At 38.5% G+C, this 19,441-nt stretch overlaps 1 protein-coding gene across 6 annotated transcripts in view; it reads right to left on the reverse strand.

The window, feature by feature from the left end:
- Nucleotides 1–19,441, reverse strand: part of KIF27 (kinesin family member 27) — an 82,743-nt gene that overhangs the window by 32,961 nt on the left and 30,341 nt on the right. For all 6 annotated transcript variants that reach the window (XM_054509196.2, XM_064580076.1, XM_064580077.1 and 3 more), the window contains 5 exons: nucleotides 14,210–14,379; nucleotides 13,507–13,610; nucleotides 11,264–11,419; nucleotides 8,285–8,490; nucleotides 966–1,163 (listed from right to left, as the gene is read on the reverse strand). In XM_054509196.2, the coding sequence (XP_054365171.1) occupies nucleotides 966–1,163; nucleotides 8,285–8,490; nucleotides 11,264–11,419; nucleotides 13,507–13,610; nucleotides 14,210–14,379 (834 nt within the window). The remainder of the gene's footprint in view (nucleotides 1–965; nucleotides 1,164–8,284; nucleotides 8,491–11,263; nucleotides 11,420–13,506; nucleotides 13,611–14,209; nucleotides 14,380–19,441) is intronic.

Consider the following 19,441-nt stretch of genomic DNA (forward strand, 5'->3'; position numbering starts at 1 on the left):
ACCCAAACCCACTGAACTGTATATTTTATGTGAGTAAATTGTATGGTATGTCAAGAATACCTCAATATAGCTGTTAAAAAGAAGAATCAGTAACTTGTCTTAAATGCTATTTAACCTTTGTTCCATCACTAAATTCTATGTTTTGTTTTGTTTTGTTTTTTAAGGTCTAAGAATAGACCATATTCCAAAGTTAAAAATCTAGAAATCAATTATGTTTCAAGCTTTCGGTTCAGCTTAACACTTCAATAGAAAAGAGCCTGGTACCTAGTGCCAGGTAAGTGTTTGTGATGGCTATTGTCATGACCTTTATCGTCCTCCTCTTTTCAAAAGAGCCCTGTGAGGTAAGTGTGATTAAGGCCATTTTCGAGGAGAATAAACAGACTCAGAGAGGGTAAGTGATTTTCTCAGTCAACAAGCCAGCCAGGACCTGAGAAAGCTGGGATCTGAACCCACACTAGCCTGGCCCCAGGGCCCAGGTGGACAGCATCAGTTCTTCCCCAGACCAATCCGTTCTACACAACTGCTGGCCAGATTGGTCTCATCATCCTTCTGCTCATTATGAATGAAATGGTACCATTTTACCTTGTGCTTTTTCCCATGCTGCCACACAGACAATGCATGTTGAAGCACTTTGGAAATGGGAAATCCTATCAAATGTTAGATATTTTTTCAAAAGTCAGCTTTATATATTTTTGACAGCCTCAGGTAAAGTTAAGGTCCTAGTTAGAGAAACTGTCTTCACTGTACCTTCTTTCATGAAGTCAAAGCCTTCAAGACAGTACTCAGAATTCAATAAATAGGTTTTACTATGTAGATGAACAAAGCTTTAAGCGAATGAGGACAGCAGCTGAGGACAGGCCAAGGGGAGATACCTCAGAAGCCAAGTGAATTGAGACCTTGGCTTCATCAGCCCTGAGCCATTAACATTTCCTATTAGGCTTAGCAGGAAAGTAGGACAGCATTACTTTGATTTTTTGTTGATCCCGCTTGATCTCTGCATCCAGTTGCTTCCTTTTTTCATTTTCTTCGTGAAGTCTTTTTTGCAGCTGTACTTTTTGATATTTCATGTGATCTACATTCTGCTCTAGTTCATTAGCACGTTTCTCATTTTGGATTGACAGTGATGCCAATTTCTTACTATTTTGTTGCTTCTTCTGTAAGACCTGTGGATCATATGGAATATTTCAAAATGAAAAACTGCATCTCTAACAAATCTCGAGTAAATTTAAACTATTCATTCTATGGCAAAGGTAGACATTTTGCCTAGATTTTTGGCAGGTTCATAATTGCTTTCTACAGGTCTACTTTGACAATTGGGCCATCATAATTTTCACCAGATATCATGAATGATGAGACTCCCTGATATTAACAGCCAAAGAGAACAAAACTAGAATCTTTGCTTTTTTTATTGAGTGTTTTTAAAAATGATAAAAATTAAAATACAAAACTGTACTTCCATTTTATAAGACTTATCTCAGACCCCAAATCTACTGTTCTGCTTCCTAACACCAAATTACCAATTTCTTAATTATTCTTCCAGAAATAATTAACACGCATGCAAATAACTTCATATATATTCTAAATAGACTATTTTTCACTCACTTTTTTTTATTCATCTTAGAGATGTTTTCACAGAAATTTGTTCTATGTGATTGCAAAGTAGTCCACTGTGTTCCTCTTTTACATCCAGCTATAGCCTAAATAATTAATCCCTAAGTTAAGATGATCAGAACTGATACCATTTTCCTTACAGTGACCACTGTTATCATTATCATTTTAATTATCTTAAAGCTTCTCCTCATCTTGCTAAAATTATCGATGAGTAGCATAAAAAATTTGTGAACATTTGCCAAGAGTTTATACTACTAATAGAAAATATCAGGTTTCCAATTTAATCCTGATCAAACAAACATATATTAAACCTGTACTATGTGGGGTGCCTGGGTGGCTCAGTCGTTAAGCGTCTGCCTTCGGCTCAGGTCATGGTCCCAGGGTCCTGGGATCGAGCCCCGCATCAGGCTCCCTGCTCAGCAGGAAGCCTGCTTCTCCCTCTCCCACTCCCCCTGCTTGTGTTCCCTCTCTTTCTGTGTTTCTCTCTGTCAAATAAATAAATAAATAAATAAATAAACAAACAAACAAATCTGTACTATGTGCTTTAGCATTGCACTAAGTACCTCTTACGTGACATAAAAAAGGTGGTCATTTGTAAATTATGCAGACTACAATTATCTCCCTTATCTTGGCAATAAATTGTTGGCAAAAACACATTTTGTTTTCATTAACCTAGGCATTCACAGAGGCGTTGACGCTTAGAGCAGCACTAAAGTGTGGTCTGCGGACCGGTACTGGCCACAGATTTTTGTCAGCCTGTATCACTGAACATACTATTGGGTTCAGCTGACACTGGTTGCGTCAAGACCTTTCTGATGAAGGGAGCTGTGCTCCCATGTGCCTTTCTCTCGTCACAGATGCATAACAACAATCTGCAGACAATGACTGAGCACCACCAGCCTGGAGGCCACAGGACTCTGTAGTTTCCCATTCCTAGATTTGGACACTAGCTTTGCCACTTACTTTTGATAGTAACTGCAATACGGGAGCAAAAATGATAATACTGGCATTTTAGTGTCTTTCCACATAATACTGAAAATCTCAGCAGAAGTACTGATAATCTTATTTAAAAGTGAGATAGGCTGCCATTGTCTTTTGCACTTATTCCACACATGCTCAAGAGTGCACGTTACTGGCAGCAGTAAAGTACTAATGCATTATGTAACTCTCTGTATATATGCAGATGTAAAGAATACAGATTTTAGATTTTTTAAATAAAAGACTTTAAGCTTTCAAAACTTAAAAAAAAATTCACTTTACCAATAAAAACATTAGTATTTCAATACTGTAAAATGGCATGAGATGTTAGAGTACTGAAAACTGTTATTGTCACCTCAACTATGAGACTCTGAGTTACTTAACCTTTCTAAATCTTAGTTTTCTCATTTGTAAAACACAGTAAAAATACTCTCTAAAGGATTAAATAACACATATGAAACATCTGGTATGTAGACACTTAACTGGTAACTACCATCCTCCTCCCCTGCCCTACCACCATCCCCATCCCCGTTGGGTGTGCCTGAATAGGTCAAAAGTACAGACATTTCTAAAACTGCATGGGAATCCTGTGTCAGTCCCCTGCTGTGTGGATGTTTCTTTTGAGCTTAATTATGTTCTGTGTCTTCTTTCCTTTCCTTATCAATCTCCTTAGCAGAAAAGGATATGCAACAAGAAACATGGAAAGCCAAAGACCATGATAATTCTCAAACCCTATTAATAACCTTTCATTTAATCTTTTAATTCAATCATTGTATCTGTGTGAAATATAGAACATATAAAATAACCTTTGCTAATTCAGGCCTTCCTCAAAGCAAAAAAAGTCTCAAATACACAACCTAACCTTACACCTAAGGAACTGGAAAAAGAACAGCAAATAAAGCCTAAAACCAGCAGAAGAAGGGAAATAATAAAGATTAGAGCAGAAATAAATGATATAGAAATTAAAAAAAAAAAAAAAAAAACAACAGTAGATCAGCGAAACTAGGAGCTGGTTCTTTGAAAGAATTAACAAAGTTGATAAACCCCTAGCCAGACTTACCAAGAAGAAAAGAGAAAGGACCCAAATAAATAAAATCACAAATGAAAGAAGGAGAGATCACAACCAACACCACAGAAATATAAACAATTAAAAGAGAATATTATGAAGACTTATATGTCAACAAATTGGGCAATATGAAAGAAATAAATTCCTAGAAACGTGTAAACTACCAAAACTGAAACAGGAAGAAATAGAAAACTTGAACAGACCCATAACCAGCAAGGAATTTGAATCAGGAATCAAAAATCTCCCAACAAACAAGAGTCCAGGGCTGGATGGCTTCCCAGGGGAATTCTACCAACCATTTAAAGAAGAAATAATACCTATTCTTCTAAAACTATTCCAAAAAATAGAAATGGAAGGAAAATTTCCAAACTCATTCTATGAGGCCAGCATTGCCTTGATCCCAAAACCAGACAGAGATCCCACTAAAAAGAATTACAGAGCAATATCCCTGATGAACATGGATGCAAAAATTCTCAACAAGATACTAGCAAATTGAATCCAACAGTACATTAAAAGAATTATTCATCATGATCAAGTGGAATTTATTCCTGGGCTGCAGGGGTGGTTCATTATCTGCAAATCAATCAATCAGTGTGATACACCACATTAATAAAAGAAAGGATAAGAACCATAGAATCTTCTTAATAGATGCAGAAAAAGCATGTGACAAAATACAGCATCCTTTCCTGATAAAAACCCTCAAGAAAGTAGGCATAGAAAGAACATACCTCAACATCATAAAGGCCATACATGAAAGTTACACAGCTAATATCATCCTCAATGGGGAAAAGCTGAGAGCTTTTCTCCTGAGGTCAGGAACACGAGAGAGATTACTCTCACCACTGTCGTTCAACATAGTACTGGAAGTCCTACCCTCAGCTATCAGAAAACAAAAAGAAATAAAAGGCATCCAAATCGGTGAGGAAGAAGTCAAACCTTCACTCTTCACAGATGACATGATACTCTATGTAGAAAACTCGAAAGATTCCACCAAAAAATTTCTAGAACTGAAACATGAATTCATCAAAGCTGCAGGATATAAAATCAATGTACAGAAATCTGTTGCATTTCTATACACCAATAATGAAGAAAAAGAAAGAGAAATCAAGGAATAGACCCAATTTATAATTTCACCAAAAACATTAGATACCTAGGAATAAACCTAACCAAAGAGGTAAAAGATCTGTACTCTGAAAACTATACAACACTTATGAAAGAAATTGAAGAAGACACAAAGAAATGGAAAAACATTCCATGCTCATGGATTGGAAGAGCAAATATTGTTAAAATGTCTATACCACCCAAAGCAATCTACACACTCAATGCAATCCCTATCAAAATACCACCAGCATTTTTCACAGAGCTAGAACAAACAGTCCTAAAATTTGTATGGAACCAGAAAAGACCCCAAATAGCCAAAGTAATGAAAAAGAAAAGCAAAGTGACAGGCATCATGATTCTTCAAGCTCTTTTACAAAGCTGCCATCATCAAGACAGTATGGTACTGGCACAAAAACAGACACATAGATCAATGGAACAGAATAAAGAACCCAGAGATGGACCCATAACTATATGGTCAATTAATCTTTGACAAAGCAGGAAAGAATATCAGTCTCTTCAACAAACGGTGTTGGGAAAACTGGACAACAACATGCAGAAGAATGAAACTGGACCACTTTCTTACACCACACACAAAAATAAATTCAAAAAACAGAAGCCCGGGTGGCTTAGTTGGTTAAGTGACTGCCTTTGGCTCAGGTCACGATCCTGGAGTCCTGGGATCGAGTCAAACATCAGGCTTCCTGCTCAGCGGGGAGTCTGCTTCTCCCTCTGACCTTCCCCCTTCTCATGTTCTCTCTCTCTCATTCTCTCTCTCTCAAATAAATAAAATCTTAAAAAAAAAAAAACAATTAAAAAAATAAATTCAAAATGGATGAAAGACCTAAATGTGAGACAGGAAACCATCATAATCCTGGAGGAGAACACTAACAGTAACCTCTTTGATCTCAGCCACAGCAACTTCTTACTAGACACATCACCAGAGGCAAGAGAAACAAAAGCAAAAATGAACTATTGGGACTTCACCAAAATAAAAAACTTCTGCACAGCAAAGGATGGGAGAAGATATTTGCAAATGACATATCTGATAAAGGGTTAATATAAAAAAAAAAAGGGTTAGTATCCAAAATCTATAAAGAACTTATCAAACTCAACACCCAAAAAAACAAATAATCCAGTTAAGAAATGGGTAGAAGACAAGAACAGACATTTTTCCATGAAAGACATCCAGATGGCTAATAAACACATGAAAAGATGCTCATCATCACTCATCATCAGGGAAATTCAAATCAAAACCACACTGAGATACCACCTTACACCAGTTAGAATGGCAAAAATGGACAGGGAAAGAAACAACAAATGTTGGAGAGGTTGTGGAGAAAGGGGAACCCTCTCACACTGTTGGTGGGAATGCAAGCTGGTGCAGCCACTCTGGAAAACAGTATGGAAGTTCCTCAAAAAGTTAAAAATGGAGCTACTCTACAACCCAGCAATTGCACTACTAGGTATTTACCTAAAGGCTACAAAAATACAGATTCGAAGGGGTACATGCACCCCGATGTTTACAGCAGCATTATCAACAATAGCCAAACTATGGAAAGAGTGTTAAGTGTCCATCAACTGATGAATGGATAAAGAAGATGTGAGATATATATATATTATATATAAAATATTACTCAGCCATCAGAAAGAATGAAATCTTGCCATTTGCAACAATGTGGATGGAACTAGAGGGTATTATGCTAAGCAAAATAAATCAGTCAGAGAAAGACAAATACCATATGATTTCACTCATATGTAGAATTTAAGAAACAAAACAGATGAACATAGGGGAAGGGAAGGAAAAATAAAATAAGATTAAAAAGAGAGAGAGGCAAACTGTAAGAGACTCTTAATGTAGAGAACAAACTAAAGATTGATGGAGAGGAGCAGGGTGGGGGGGAAGGGCTAAATGGGTGTTGGGTATTAAGGAGGGCACTTGTTATGTGAGCACTGGGTGCTGTGTGTAAGTGATGAATCACTAAATTCTACTCCTAAAAGCAATAAAACTCTATATGTTAACTAACTTGAATTTAAATAAAAACTTGGAAAAAAAAATTTACTAAATCCACAAACAAGGCTTAAACCATAGTTGTAGATGATAAACAACCTCCTTAGGAAAACAATCATTTTGGTTATTAATACTGAGTATAAAAATTACAATCAGAACTGAAGGTTGGGATATAAAACTATGAAATTATAAGTAAAATTTCATAATAAACACAAAGGAAAAATCTTAATTGTTTTGTTCTACTAATGTTGTGTTAACATGAGTACTTTGTCAGACATTGCAGTCCCAATTTTACGGGTCGAGAAGTGAAAAAGAACTGATCCCAAGACTCTCTGAGGTGAAGAGCTCAACGGAAACATGTATTCCTGAAATAAGTACTATGAAGGAAAGTAAAATGGGTGACACATACCACTACCATGTTCTCCTCTAAGCAGTTCATATGTTAAGTCATATTATGTTATCTCTGTGTTGACAGGCTATTTAGGTAAAAATTTTAGCGGGGACGGCCAGATGTTTGAGGTGGGATTTAGTGTTTGGTCTGCTCATGTGCAGTGGACACTGACCTTGTTGAGAGAAAATAATTGTGGCACAGTTCCAAAAATAAATAAATCATGCTCTGAACAGGTGAACTACAATTCCACTCTCCCTACAGTGGAAACAATAGGAAAGTAATAGATGATGAATGAAAAAAATGGAGGGGCACCCGAGTAGCTCAGTCGTTAAGTGTCTGCCTTCGGCTCAGGTCATGATCCCAGGGTCTTGGGATGGAGCCCCACATCGGGCTCCCTGTTAACAGGAAGGCTGCTTCTCCCTCTCCCACTCCCCCGTTTGTGTTCCCTCTCTCGCTGTCTCTCTCTGTCAAATAAATAAATAAAATCTTCAAAAAAAAAAAGTTTGTTTAAAAAAAAGAAAAAAATGGAGATAGTATTCTAGCAAATTCATTAGAATCGGACTAACAGAGCACTCCGATCATCCCAAAAGCATCTGAAAATGGCTTCATTATACACAAAATCTCTTGGTAATGGGGTGTTTCTCATAGAATGGCATTTTTAATGGTAGCTATTTCTGAGGCCATAGCTAAATCCAGCATTAGGAAATCAAGAATGAGATGTTAGTAGTCAATTATTAACCTTTCTTAAGGCAATCAGTGATGGTTCCAGAAAATGGTCTGAAATAATTAGCATTTGTTGAGTGTGTCTACAAGGTGCCCTATGCCTACCAGATGTTTTCTATGTATTATTTAATCATCAATCTTTTGTCCTTCAGAAAAGAACACAATTTCTGTGGTTATCTTTATTTCTCACCATGGTTTCTGTTAAAAAGTTTAAAATAGTATACTTTTCGAATGAAGATTATAGGACCCAGATTGAAAGGAGGCAAACTCGCCAGCACACCAGGAAAGAAAAGATGCCATCCAGTTTCTCTTGCTGGTGAAAACCCAATCCTACCTCTTTCCTAGCCAGCTACGAAGCAGTAAGCCTTAAGTAAGTTTGCTCACAATTACATTTTGAGAAAATTACCTGGACTCTTAGCTTTGCGGCATCCATCTTTTTACGGAACTCCTTCTGTAATTTTACCTTCAAAGCAACATCAGAAAGATCTTTGCTTTCTAGCTCTTGTAGCTGCTTCTCTGTTTCAGTTAATTCCACCTTCGCGCGTTCTGCTTCGTGCTCAAGTTTTGTTACTTTCAGAGAATACTGTTTGCTTACAGACTTGGCATCGTTACCTTCACCACAGTAATAAGAGTAATAACAATTATAAATTATGTTTAAAAAAATAAACTAAGTAAAACATCAAAACCCTAAAAATCCTCTATTCTTCAAAATCCAGCTGGGCATGTATCTATTTAAGACCCAGCAGTATGAGCCCCTCTGTCCTCGCCCAACCCCATCAAATACAACTCGACACCTGGCCTCTTACTAATCAGCTGCTTACTGACTGTTGGCACCTGGTGCCAGCCCAGCCCCTCAGAGGCTCATCTTTGTGTGTTAGTGTGACATTTCTGACTTTCTGAATTTGGGGGTTAGCTCTGCTGGCATCAAACTCCAGGTAAGAAAAATATTTGGGGTGACTCTTTGGCTTTTTGCTTACTACACGTTGGCTTCCTGCTATCTGTAATCATGTTTTCTCTACTATGAAAAATTCCCAACATATCTAAAGTAAAAAAATAATATGATGAAGCCCCATCACTGAGATTCGAGAGTTAACAAGATTTTGCCATAGTTGCTTCATCTATGCCTTTCTTCTGTTTTAATTTGCTGAAGAATTGTAAAAACAATCTCAGATGTCATGTCTTTGCACCTACACATACTTCAATAAACATCTATACCACATATGGACATAGCCAAAAATTCTTTCACACCTCACGATAATTAATCCCTACTGACCCTATTCAGACTTCCCCAGTTGTCTCAAAATGTCTTTTACAATTGGTTTATTGTAATCACTATCCAAACAAGGCCCACAATACATCTGATTGTTGTCTCTCATGAATCTTTCATTCTAGAGCTGGCCCCCTCTTTTTCCATTCGGTTGAACTTGTCAAAGATGAATTTTTCAATCATTTTCTTATATTTGGGACATAGAGAAAAACAGAATACAGATATTTCTGTCTCTCTTTTCATCCTAAGCTAAGCTACTGCCCCTAAAAACTTGGTTTTGATTTGTTCTGAGCAGCCAACTTATCCCTGAACTAGACTAGCAAACTCGTGGCAATGGAAAAGTAAGAGTCCAAAGCTCGTGGGATGAATTATCATCAGGGGAAGTGCATTCTACTGTTATAACTGAATATCTCCATTTTTTGATAAAAAGCAATGACTGAACTAAATGCACTTTGAGTTGTCTTCTGGCTCTAAAACTCTCTGATTATCTGAGTAACTTTAAAATACACATGGCTACTATATTTGAATGAATTTAAGACCCCATATATTGTTCAACACATCAGTACTATGTGAGTCACTAAGAAAAAAGGGAGAGTCCCATTTACACCAGTTACATGATAAAATGCCCGGATGCCACGGAGGGTAAGGTGCATCCTGATTGCAGAGATATGAAAATGTGAAAGAATGTGATTAGAAATGATGAAATACAGTGTGGTTGTCACTTATTGTTGGCTTAAATAACTGCTACTTGGGGGAAGACTTCGGTGAGGAGGCTTTGAAAAGCAAGCACACACTGACCCTTTTGCAAGTCACCATCTCTAAGGAAAGCTCCAAACTGCCCTTGGTTCTAACGAGTAAGAAGAGGACCTTCTCTGTGTAAGTTCAAGTATCCTCTACTTTAAGGCAACCAGGATGAGTATCCCGGGCTACAAAAGTGTGCTGATTTAGTGAGAGATCCCATGGTAGCCTCACCGATCGAAAAGAAAATCATTTGTTCCAGAGAGGCACATACCCTTAACTTCCACAGGCAGTATCCCTGATGGAGAAGCTATTTAAGCCCCTAAATCAGTTCCTAGACACTCCTGAGAAGGAATTTACTGGCATCGATCCTGCCTGTGAAGGAGTAGCATGGTCAAGCTCAATTTAACATCTGGGACACCCGGAGCTGGAATGATGCACAGCACATTCATCACTAGGACTGAGGAAGGGAAATGCTTTGGGACAGCAGTTAGGGAGAGGAGGGTGAGAAAAGAGGACAGCCAGCCAGAAAGCAAGCTTGCCAGAAAGAGGAAGGAAGCGGGAAGGCAGAGTGCCCCTCGCTGGCAGAGGAGCTGGGAGCCACCATCATTCATGTAATCTGAGCGTGATTATAGCCTTGGGCTTAAAGAAAAAGAAGGTAATATTTCCTTCAGTTCCCTTAAATGTGACCCACGTTTCACTGGAGGTGAGAATAAGAAATGCTACGGTCTATTATCCCTTCAATTCCTTACTGAATTTCAAAGTAGTCAAAGCTCACACTTTGAGTCTATAAGGGGCAAAACCCCCAAAAGCCTGAGACATGCTTCTCAAGACAAGCCTAATAATGTAGCTAAGGGTGAGGAGAGGATGTGGTGTATACGCCCAACCAGGCAGAATTTGAAACTAAGGGGAAGAGCTAAAAGCTCGGCTCACTAAGAGAGTAGCTCTCAAGGATAAATCCTTACATCTTTAGAGAAATAAAAAGGATCTACATTTGAGATACAAAGTTTATTAATGTTGAAAACAAACTATCCAAAAGAATGAGGACTAATAATATTAAAATGAGTTAGAAAAATATCTGACCTATTCCCAGATAGCGAGTGTAATGTTTCTTAAAAAGTGGCATAAAAGTGCCCCTAGACTTTCAGCACAACACAGGGTTCACAGTGGCAGAACCATTCACAGATGAAATCCCAATGTAACAAAGTTCTTCTGATAACTAACCTCCACCTATTGGCTGTGAAACACACCTTGTTATACGAAGTTCCAAACTACAGTGGACAGAGCTCAGTGTCAAAAGCTAAAATAAATGTTACAACATCAGAAGCCATTTTAGAAGCTTTTCTTTCTCATATAAGCTGGTTCACAGGACAGTATTACCTGTTTTTATTAATTCTTTAATTAGATCTTCCTTCATCTTGATGTTAATTGTAAGTTCTCTCATCTTTTGTTTAGCTTCAGTAAGTATGAGTTCTGAATTCCTCAATTTTTGCAAATTCATATCTTGACTCTCCTGGAGACATTCAATCTTTAAATCTTTAAAGAAAAAGAAGCAAAACTGAGAAATGAAACTACCTGCTTATAAAGTATTCAACAGCGGTGAAGTTAAATAAGAGAAGCAGACAGAGAAACAGTCTAGAGGTAGCAGAGGAAGAGACAAACAGAAAGGAAAAAATACATGGCAATTGGGACTCTAATTTTCTAGCTTATGGTGAGCTTTAGTCATATCCTGTAGGTTCTGATACATAGTATTTCACTGCCCTTAGATATGTGATTTGAGTGTTTCTTTTTTAAGAGGTATAAGATCTCCAGGGTGGGTAGAGGGTTGAAATTTTTCCCCATTAATTTCTACGTTTATTGTAATCTGAGAATGTGGTCTACAGCAGACTGCTCAAAGTGTAGCCCAGCACTGCTGGCTATTGGGATGTGAGTCAACATGTCGCTGTTTTAATTCAGCTAACGTTTTGGGTTTTTTTCACAGCAAGACTTCCTCAGTGAAGAGGTTAGCGTACAGAGTTACATTCTGGCATAAGTTTCTTTTTTTTTTTAAGATTTTATTTATTTATTTGTTAGAGAGAGAGAGTATAAGTAGGGGGAGCTGCAGGCAGAGGGAGAAGCAGGCTCCCCGCCGAGCAAGGAGCCCGATGCGGGACTCGATCCCAGGACCCCGGGATCACGACCCAAGCCGAAGGCAGCCGCTTAACCGACTGAGCCACCCAGGCGTCCCTGGCATAAGTTTCTTACCTGGTTGTAGACCAGTACCAAACAGTTCAAGGATGGCTACTTGAGTAGGCACTATTTATACATTTTAAAATGTGTTTTATTTGTGGTATAGTCAATTTTTGTTAATATTACATGCATAGGCTCTCTAAAACTCTAAAAGATAAGATACTCTCGGGCGCCTGGGTGGCTCAGTTGGTTAAGCGACTGCCTTCGGCTCAGGTCATGATCCTGGAGTCCCGGGATCGAGTCCCGCATCGGGCTCCCTGCTCAGCTGGGGGTCTGCTTCTCCCTCTGACCCTCCTCCCTCTCATGCTCTCTGTTTCTCATTCTCTCTCTCTCAAATAAATAAATAAATAATCTTTGAAAAAAAAAATAAATAAAAGATAAGATACTCTCTATTTTCATAGTGTAGGACTTATCTATCATGTGATTGATATTCCCTATGCTCTTTATGTTTTGACCACTCATAGGCCAAGAGAAACGAGTTAAAAATCACCATAGTTTTGGCAACACAAACATTTTGATGCTGTTTTTGATGATAAAAATTCTCATCCGTTGTACGCTAGAACATTATGAGCACTCAGCAGACTGATTTGGCTCTGATGTGGCATGCATCACTACTGGTGGGCAGGAGCGCCCTTGAAGCAGTAGACACCTCGTAAATTACTTTTTTCAAAAAAAGATTTTATTTATTTATTTGAGAGAGAGCGAGAGCACACAAACAGGGAGGAGGGGCAGAGGTGAGGGAGAAGCAGGCTTCCCGCTGAGCAGGGAGCCCAATGCGGGATCGATCCCAGGACCCTGGGATCATGACCTGAGCTGAAGGCAGATGCTTAACTGACTGAGCCACCCAGGCGTCCCTAGTAAATTAATTAAAATGTATTTTAAAGTAGTCAAGAGTACAATGCAAATATCAACTCAAGTCTGGCTACAAGATCCCCACTCTGAGACATTTAGCCTATAACTCTAGCCAGGACTGATTGTTGGGAAAATTTTTTTATTAAGGAGTAGAGAGTGAAGGACACCTGGGTGGCTCAATTGGTTAAGCGTCTGCCTTCGGCTCAGGTCATGATCCCAGGGTCCTGGGATCAAGCCCCGCATCAGGCTCCCTGTTCAGCAGGGAGTCTGCTTCTTCTTCTCCCTCTGCCAGCCACTCCCCCTGCTTTTGCTTTCTCACTCTCTGACAAATAAATAAATAAAATCTAAAAAAAAAAAAAAAAAAGTGAGAGTGAAAAATTAGAGATAGAACAGAGAACATAAAGGAAGTTCTACCAACCAGGAAAGCACTCCTACCAAGTTCCCATCTTCGAGAATTCCTAGATGCTTCTTAAATTATTGACTAAAGAAAAAGAGAAGTGTCATAAACATTAAATCTAAATTACTTGAGAAAGTCTGTGTACCTTCATTCCCCAAACTTGACTTTTGTGTTTGATCCTGAATATCATTCAATTCAACAAGAGAACAAACAGAGCCTGGCTTTTGAATCCATGAGCGACTTCTACATCTGAAAAAAAAACATCAGGATCAAAGGTAACTTGTCTGTTAGCATTTTCTCCTCTGCCCTCAAATTAGTTCCCCAAAACGGACAGTAATTTTAAAAAAATTACTGCATGGAGCACTGGGTGTTATACGAAAACAATGAATCCATGGATCACTACATCAAAAACTAATGATGTATTGTATGGTGACTAACATAACATAATAAAATTAAATTCAATTAAAAAAAACCCAAATTATTAATTATATAAACAGAATTTTACTAATATTCCTCAAAATAAAAGGATATCTCCCCCAAGATGAACTCAGTGGAAAATTTATGTTTGTTGCCCACTGTGGCAGCAAAATCAAGAAATCCAAAAACACTCTCTCTGAAAATTAAAATCCAACAACTATAAAAGCCCTAAATGCAATATTATTTTTCAATTTTAAGACTGATAACTTTGTTCGATTTTTTTTTCATAACACATTAGCAGACAGTGCATTTAGCAAAAACTACATACTCTTATATTAAATGATAAGGATACATGTTAATGAAAAAAAGACCTACGTCTATATATGTTTATTGCATCACATGTTTATTAAATCAGTCAATATTTAACATACCTAATTTCAGATTTCTCTTGGCCTTCAGATTCTTCGTCATCACTGTTGTCAGAAAATTGGCAGTGGAGGACTTCATCTTGTTCTTCTATGTGACCCAGCAGCATCTGACTTCGTGTTCGAAATCTAGCAACTACTTGATCCAGAGAGTACACAGAAGGACTTGTGTAGACCTTACAAGTGACCACCCAACAAAAAAAGTGATTTTTTTAACATTTATTTTTATCCTATTACTCAAAATGTCTTTAAAGAGACACTTAGATAGTTACACTTAAAACAGCCAATTACTGAAAATATGCAAAAGTCAAAATAAATTTCACCATGCCATTGTGCCCCATGGACACATACATCTTTTAGAATCTACACAGCTCTTACTCCTTCTAGAAGGTTCTCTATCTTCAATTATGCCTTCATGGAAAATAGTATTCAAAAATGAAACCAAAGAGAGGCAGGAGTGAGAAGATCACAGCTCTTAAACATAGCACAGGCATGCCCCAGCCAATGTGAAACCCGCACCCGGTGTGACAAGAGGCAATGACACGTTGTGTACTACCCTGCAGGAAATCCAAATGGATTTACTCACACTTTCCCGGTGGTGGTTAGGGATAGCTGACTTAATGCTCTAAGTGACATAGTTAATATGTATCATGGATAAATAGATTTTCATGGGCTAGCCTGGGAACTTTCTATATTATAATGTGCTTCTATTGGCAATGCACCTTAAGCTCTCAAAAAATGACCCTGGGGGGGGCGTGTGGGTGGTGCAGTCAGTTAAGCATCCGACTCTTGATTTTGGCTCAGGTCATGATCTCAGAGTCGTGGGACCGAGCCCCACATCGGGCTCTGCACTCAGCGGGGAGTCTGCTGGAGATTCTTTCTCTCCCTCTTCCTCTGCCCCTAACCCATGCTTGCTCATGTGCTCTCTCTCTAAAATAATAAAAAATAAATCTTCTTAAAAAATGACCTTGGAAAACAATAACAAAAATTAGAAACTGCCTTTATACATTTATTCTAGTTTTAGTTACCAAATATTTCCTTTTTCACCACCTCTTTGTAACCAGAGTTTTTTCTCAAAAAAGGTAAATAAAATATTAGAGGAAGCATTCAATTTATTACTAGAAATCATTACAAGCTATTAAAATTGTAACATATAGTGGAATATGTATAACACATGGGGTGACAAGATTCAAGTGATGTAGGTCTCTCACATAATCCCTCCCAGAAAAGCCTGCCTGATACTAAAGATTCCTTGATATCTGATTTTCATGGCTCCACAGTTGGCCACCTAGTAAGACCATCTGTCATATCGGTACCACGATGGAGGCAGAGTAAAGTTTTCTAGGCGGACTCCCTATCCTGGGGTATGAGGGAGTGAGGAGGGGAATTACTTACAGAAGAACCAACTCAAGAAGTATTTATCTAGGGCGCCTGGGTGGCTCAGTTGGTTAAGCGACTGCCTTCGGCTCAGGTCATGATCCTGGAGTCCCGGGATCGAGTCCCGCATCGGGCTCCCTGCTCAGCAGGGAGTCTGCTTCTCCCTCTGACCCTCCCCCCTCTCATGCTCTCTCTCTATCTCATTCTCTCTCTCAAATACATAAATAAAATCTTTAAAAAAAAAAAAAAGGAAGTATTTATCTAGGGGCGCCTGGGTGGCTCAGTCATTAAGTGTCTGCCTTCGGCTCAGGTCATGATCCCAGGGTCCTGGGATCGATCCTGCGTCGGGCTCCCTGCTCGGCAGGAGGCCTGCTTCTCCCTTTCCCACTCCCCTGGCTTGTGTTCCCTCTCTCGCTGTGTCTCTCTGTCAAATACATAAATAAAATCTTAAAAAAAAAAAAAAGAATACTTTGGTTGGTTTCCTTAGCATACAATTATGTGAAGTACTGAAAGTGGTATTAGGGATGCCTGGGTGGCTCAGTCGTTTAAGCGTCTGCCTTCAGCTCAGGTAATGATCCCAGGGTCCTGGGATCAATCCCCGGGTCAGGCTCCCTGCTTTTCCCTCTGCTTGCCGCTCCCCCCGCTTGTGCTCTCTCTCTCTCTCTTTCTCTGACAAATAAATAAATAAAATCTTTTTTAAAAAGTGTATTAGTTACCTATTGCTTTTATTTCTGTTTTTATATCAAATTTCATCAAATCTGAAATGCTATCAACTGTAAGACACACCATTATTTTTATTCCATCAAGAAAAAAAGCTGTCAAACCGTGACATGCCATCAATTATAAAACATACCCTGCCATCAAAGATGATAAAATGTGACAAAAAATGTGAGTCTTACAATCAATGAAACATGGCAGATTTTCATCAGCATTTTGATATTATATTATACCTAAGCATTGACTGGGACCACCTCTGTAATTTTTTTCTTTCCAAAGTGCCCTTAGTATGTATAATACTGGCTCTTGGCTTCAAGTATATCATATTTACCATGTTAAGAAAGTAGAAACCTGTTATACCTTTTTATATAAATTTAAATCAAGATTCCATTTTACATTTCATGAGTTTTTGATATCTACTGAGACAGAGGGTTTTTTTTTCCTCTTTTTTCCTATTAATTTGATAAATAATGTGGAAACTTTTTCTTTTATTTACCTGTATACTATTTAGTTGTGAGGGGCAATTTCTTTAGGAATTCTGCATAAGTAGATATGTCCTATAATTCCATTTTGGTGTTTAACTTTTCAGGTTAAGAGATAGTTGAAAACAAATGTGTAACAACAGGAAAAAGTACACAATTTTATGCCCCCAGGATAAATATTATTCAGCTATTAAAAATCATGATGTTATAAAATATTTAGTGACTGTCAAATGTTCATGATATATTGAGAAAAGCCAGTAATGAAAGTACATGCATAAATATAACAAATAATACTTTTAAAAATTAAATAAGAGCTTTTTGCTCTTTCCCTCCAATATGTATAAACAAGCATATAAGAAATATTTCCTAAAAAAAAAAGAAATATTTCCAATGAAGAAAAGAACAGAAATATTTCCTCATAAGAAATGCAGACTATTTGCACTTCAAGAAAATATTAGAGCTAATGAACTCTAAAAGAAATTAGCAGAGCTAGAAAATATCAGCTAGACCTCTGCCAAGGAGGCGAAACTCCAGGGAGAAAATGAAATGGCATTTCAGATGTCCTCTTTGGTGTAATTTGGTTAGGTACGGTATTCAGTACGAAACCCTCGCCTCACTCTTAGAACAATGAACAGTGAGCAGGACAAGGCTGGCCATACAGCGTGTCTTCCCATGCAAGCCTGCCTTCTCACGTCTGCGGCAGCAACCAGTCCAAACAAGAGAGGTGGCCTGGATTCCTGACACACGGTAGGAACAAGAGAACCCTCAAAACTGCTGATTCTATGACTTTTACATCTTCTTCCTTTCCTCTCCTTTTACTGGCTAGCAGGGCTCTTTTGGAGTAGAAGGAACATTTTAAAAACAAAACAAAACAAAGGATTTGCTTATTTGAAACAATAACCACAAAAGTCATTATTCCAGTCATGTCTGTTTCAAGCCTAATCAAACTGCTAGAGGTAAGAACCCCTAAGGGTCTAACCTTTTTCAAGAGCCCACAGAGCTCTATCTCCTCAAAGAGTGTACGTGTGTGTGAATGTCTAGTAAAAAAGAAAAAGAGAGACTTTATACTTTATACTGAAAGTATAAATATGTATGACTTTTGTAATCAGTGGGGAAAAAAAACCCCAGATGTTATTTTTAAAAAATGAAAGAACAGGAGAAACAGAAAATTCTTTCACATTACGAGCCAACAGTAAATAAATTAAATATAGAAGATACATAATCATAAAATTGAATTAAGAGTTATCAAATTTGAACCCTTCTGTCACGTTCCATGAAAATTTACCATGTATTCAACCATAAGGAACATGTCAATAACTCTACAAAGTAAAGCTGAGATTGATAATAACAGTGATTTAAATGTTAAAACCCAACCGCTTAGGATTGAAAGCCACACGGGTAAGGGAGCATCTGTGTTACTCGCTCTGAGGCACCGAGCCTGGGACACAGTAGAGGCACCCCACACGCATGTGCCGGAGACGCAGTGTGCCAGGCAGTTTCAGATTCCTTATCTCACGTAAATCCTCCACACCCCCGACAATGTCTCCCCCAGTCTGACAGATAGGGACCCTGGAGCCCACACGGGTTTAGGCATACGTATAGGCCTATGCACAGAGCTGGTGTTCACACCCAAGCCTGCCACACGGCGCAGCCTCGGACCCCTCTCCTATTGCTCATCCTTTTAACTGTAACCATCATAGAGACCTCAAACAACTCCTTTCCCTTCATAAAATTAATAAATCGAAACCAAAATTCATGAATCTGCTACTTAGTCTTTTCCATTAGAGATTTCCATTCCAATAGAGATACCTTGTTTTTCTTTTTCTTTTTTAAAGATTTTATTTATTTATTTATTTGTCAGAGAGAGAGAGCACAAACAGGGGGAGTGGCAGAGGGAGAAGCAGACTCCCCACTGAGCAGGGAGCCCAACGTGGGACTCGATCCCAGGACCCCAGGATCATGACCTGAGCTGAAGGCAGACACTTAACCAACCCAGCCACCCAGGCGTCCTGAGATTCCTTGTTTTTCAAGAAAAATCCGGGGGGCGCCTGGGTGGCTCAGTTGTTAAGCGTCTGCCTTCGGCTCAGGTCATGATCCCAGGGTCCTGGGATCAAGTCCCACATCGGGCTCCCTGCTCAGCAGGAAGCCTGCTTCTCCCTCTCCCACTCCCCCACTTGTGTTCCTGCTCTCGCTGTCTCTCTCTCTGTCAAATAAATAAATAAAATCTTTAAAAAAAAAAAAAGAAAGAAAAACATTCAACAAATGCAACAGTTGAGGTATAAACGTACCACTGACAAAACACAAATAGAACAACATAAAAAAAAAAAAATGACTTTAAAAAAAGGGCGCCTGGGTGGCTCAGATGGTTGGGCGTCTGCCTTCCGCTCGGCTGGTGATCCCAGGGTCCTGGGATCGAGTCCTGCATCAGGCTCTCTGCTCCTTGGGAGCCTGCTTCTCCCTCTGCCTCTTTCTCTCTGTCTCTCATGAATAAATAAATAAAATCTTAAAAAAAAAAGAAAAGAAAAATCCGTGTGCATGTATTTACCCACCCACACACATATTTATCAACAAAAATTACAATGAAACTTCATATTGATCTTCATAGTCTTGATTATGTCAGCTTGGCATATCGAGTAATAGATAAATATCATTTTGAAAATAA

The sequence above is a fragment of the Mirounga angustirostris genome, unplaced genomic scaffold (assembly GCF_029215605.1).
Source record: "Mirounga angustirostris isolate CCGP_5_RB_7025 unplaced genomic scaffold, mMirAng1.0.hap1 SCAF_15, whole genome shotgun sequence".
Lineage (NCBI taxonomy): Eukaryota > Metazoa > Chordata > Mammalia > Carnivora > Phocidae > Mirounga > Mirounga angustirostris.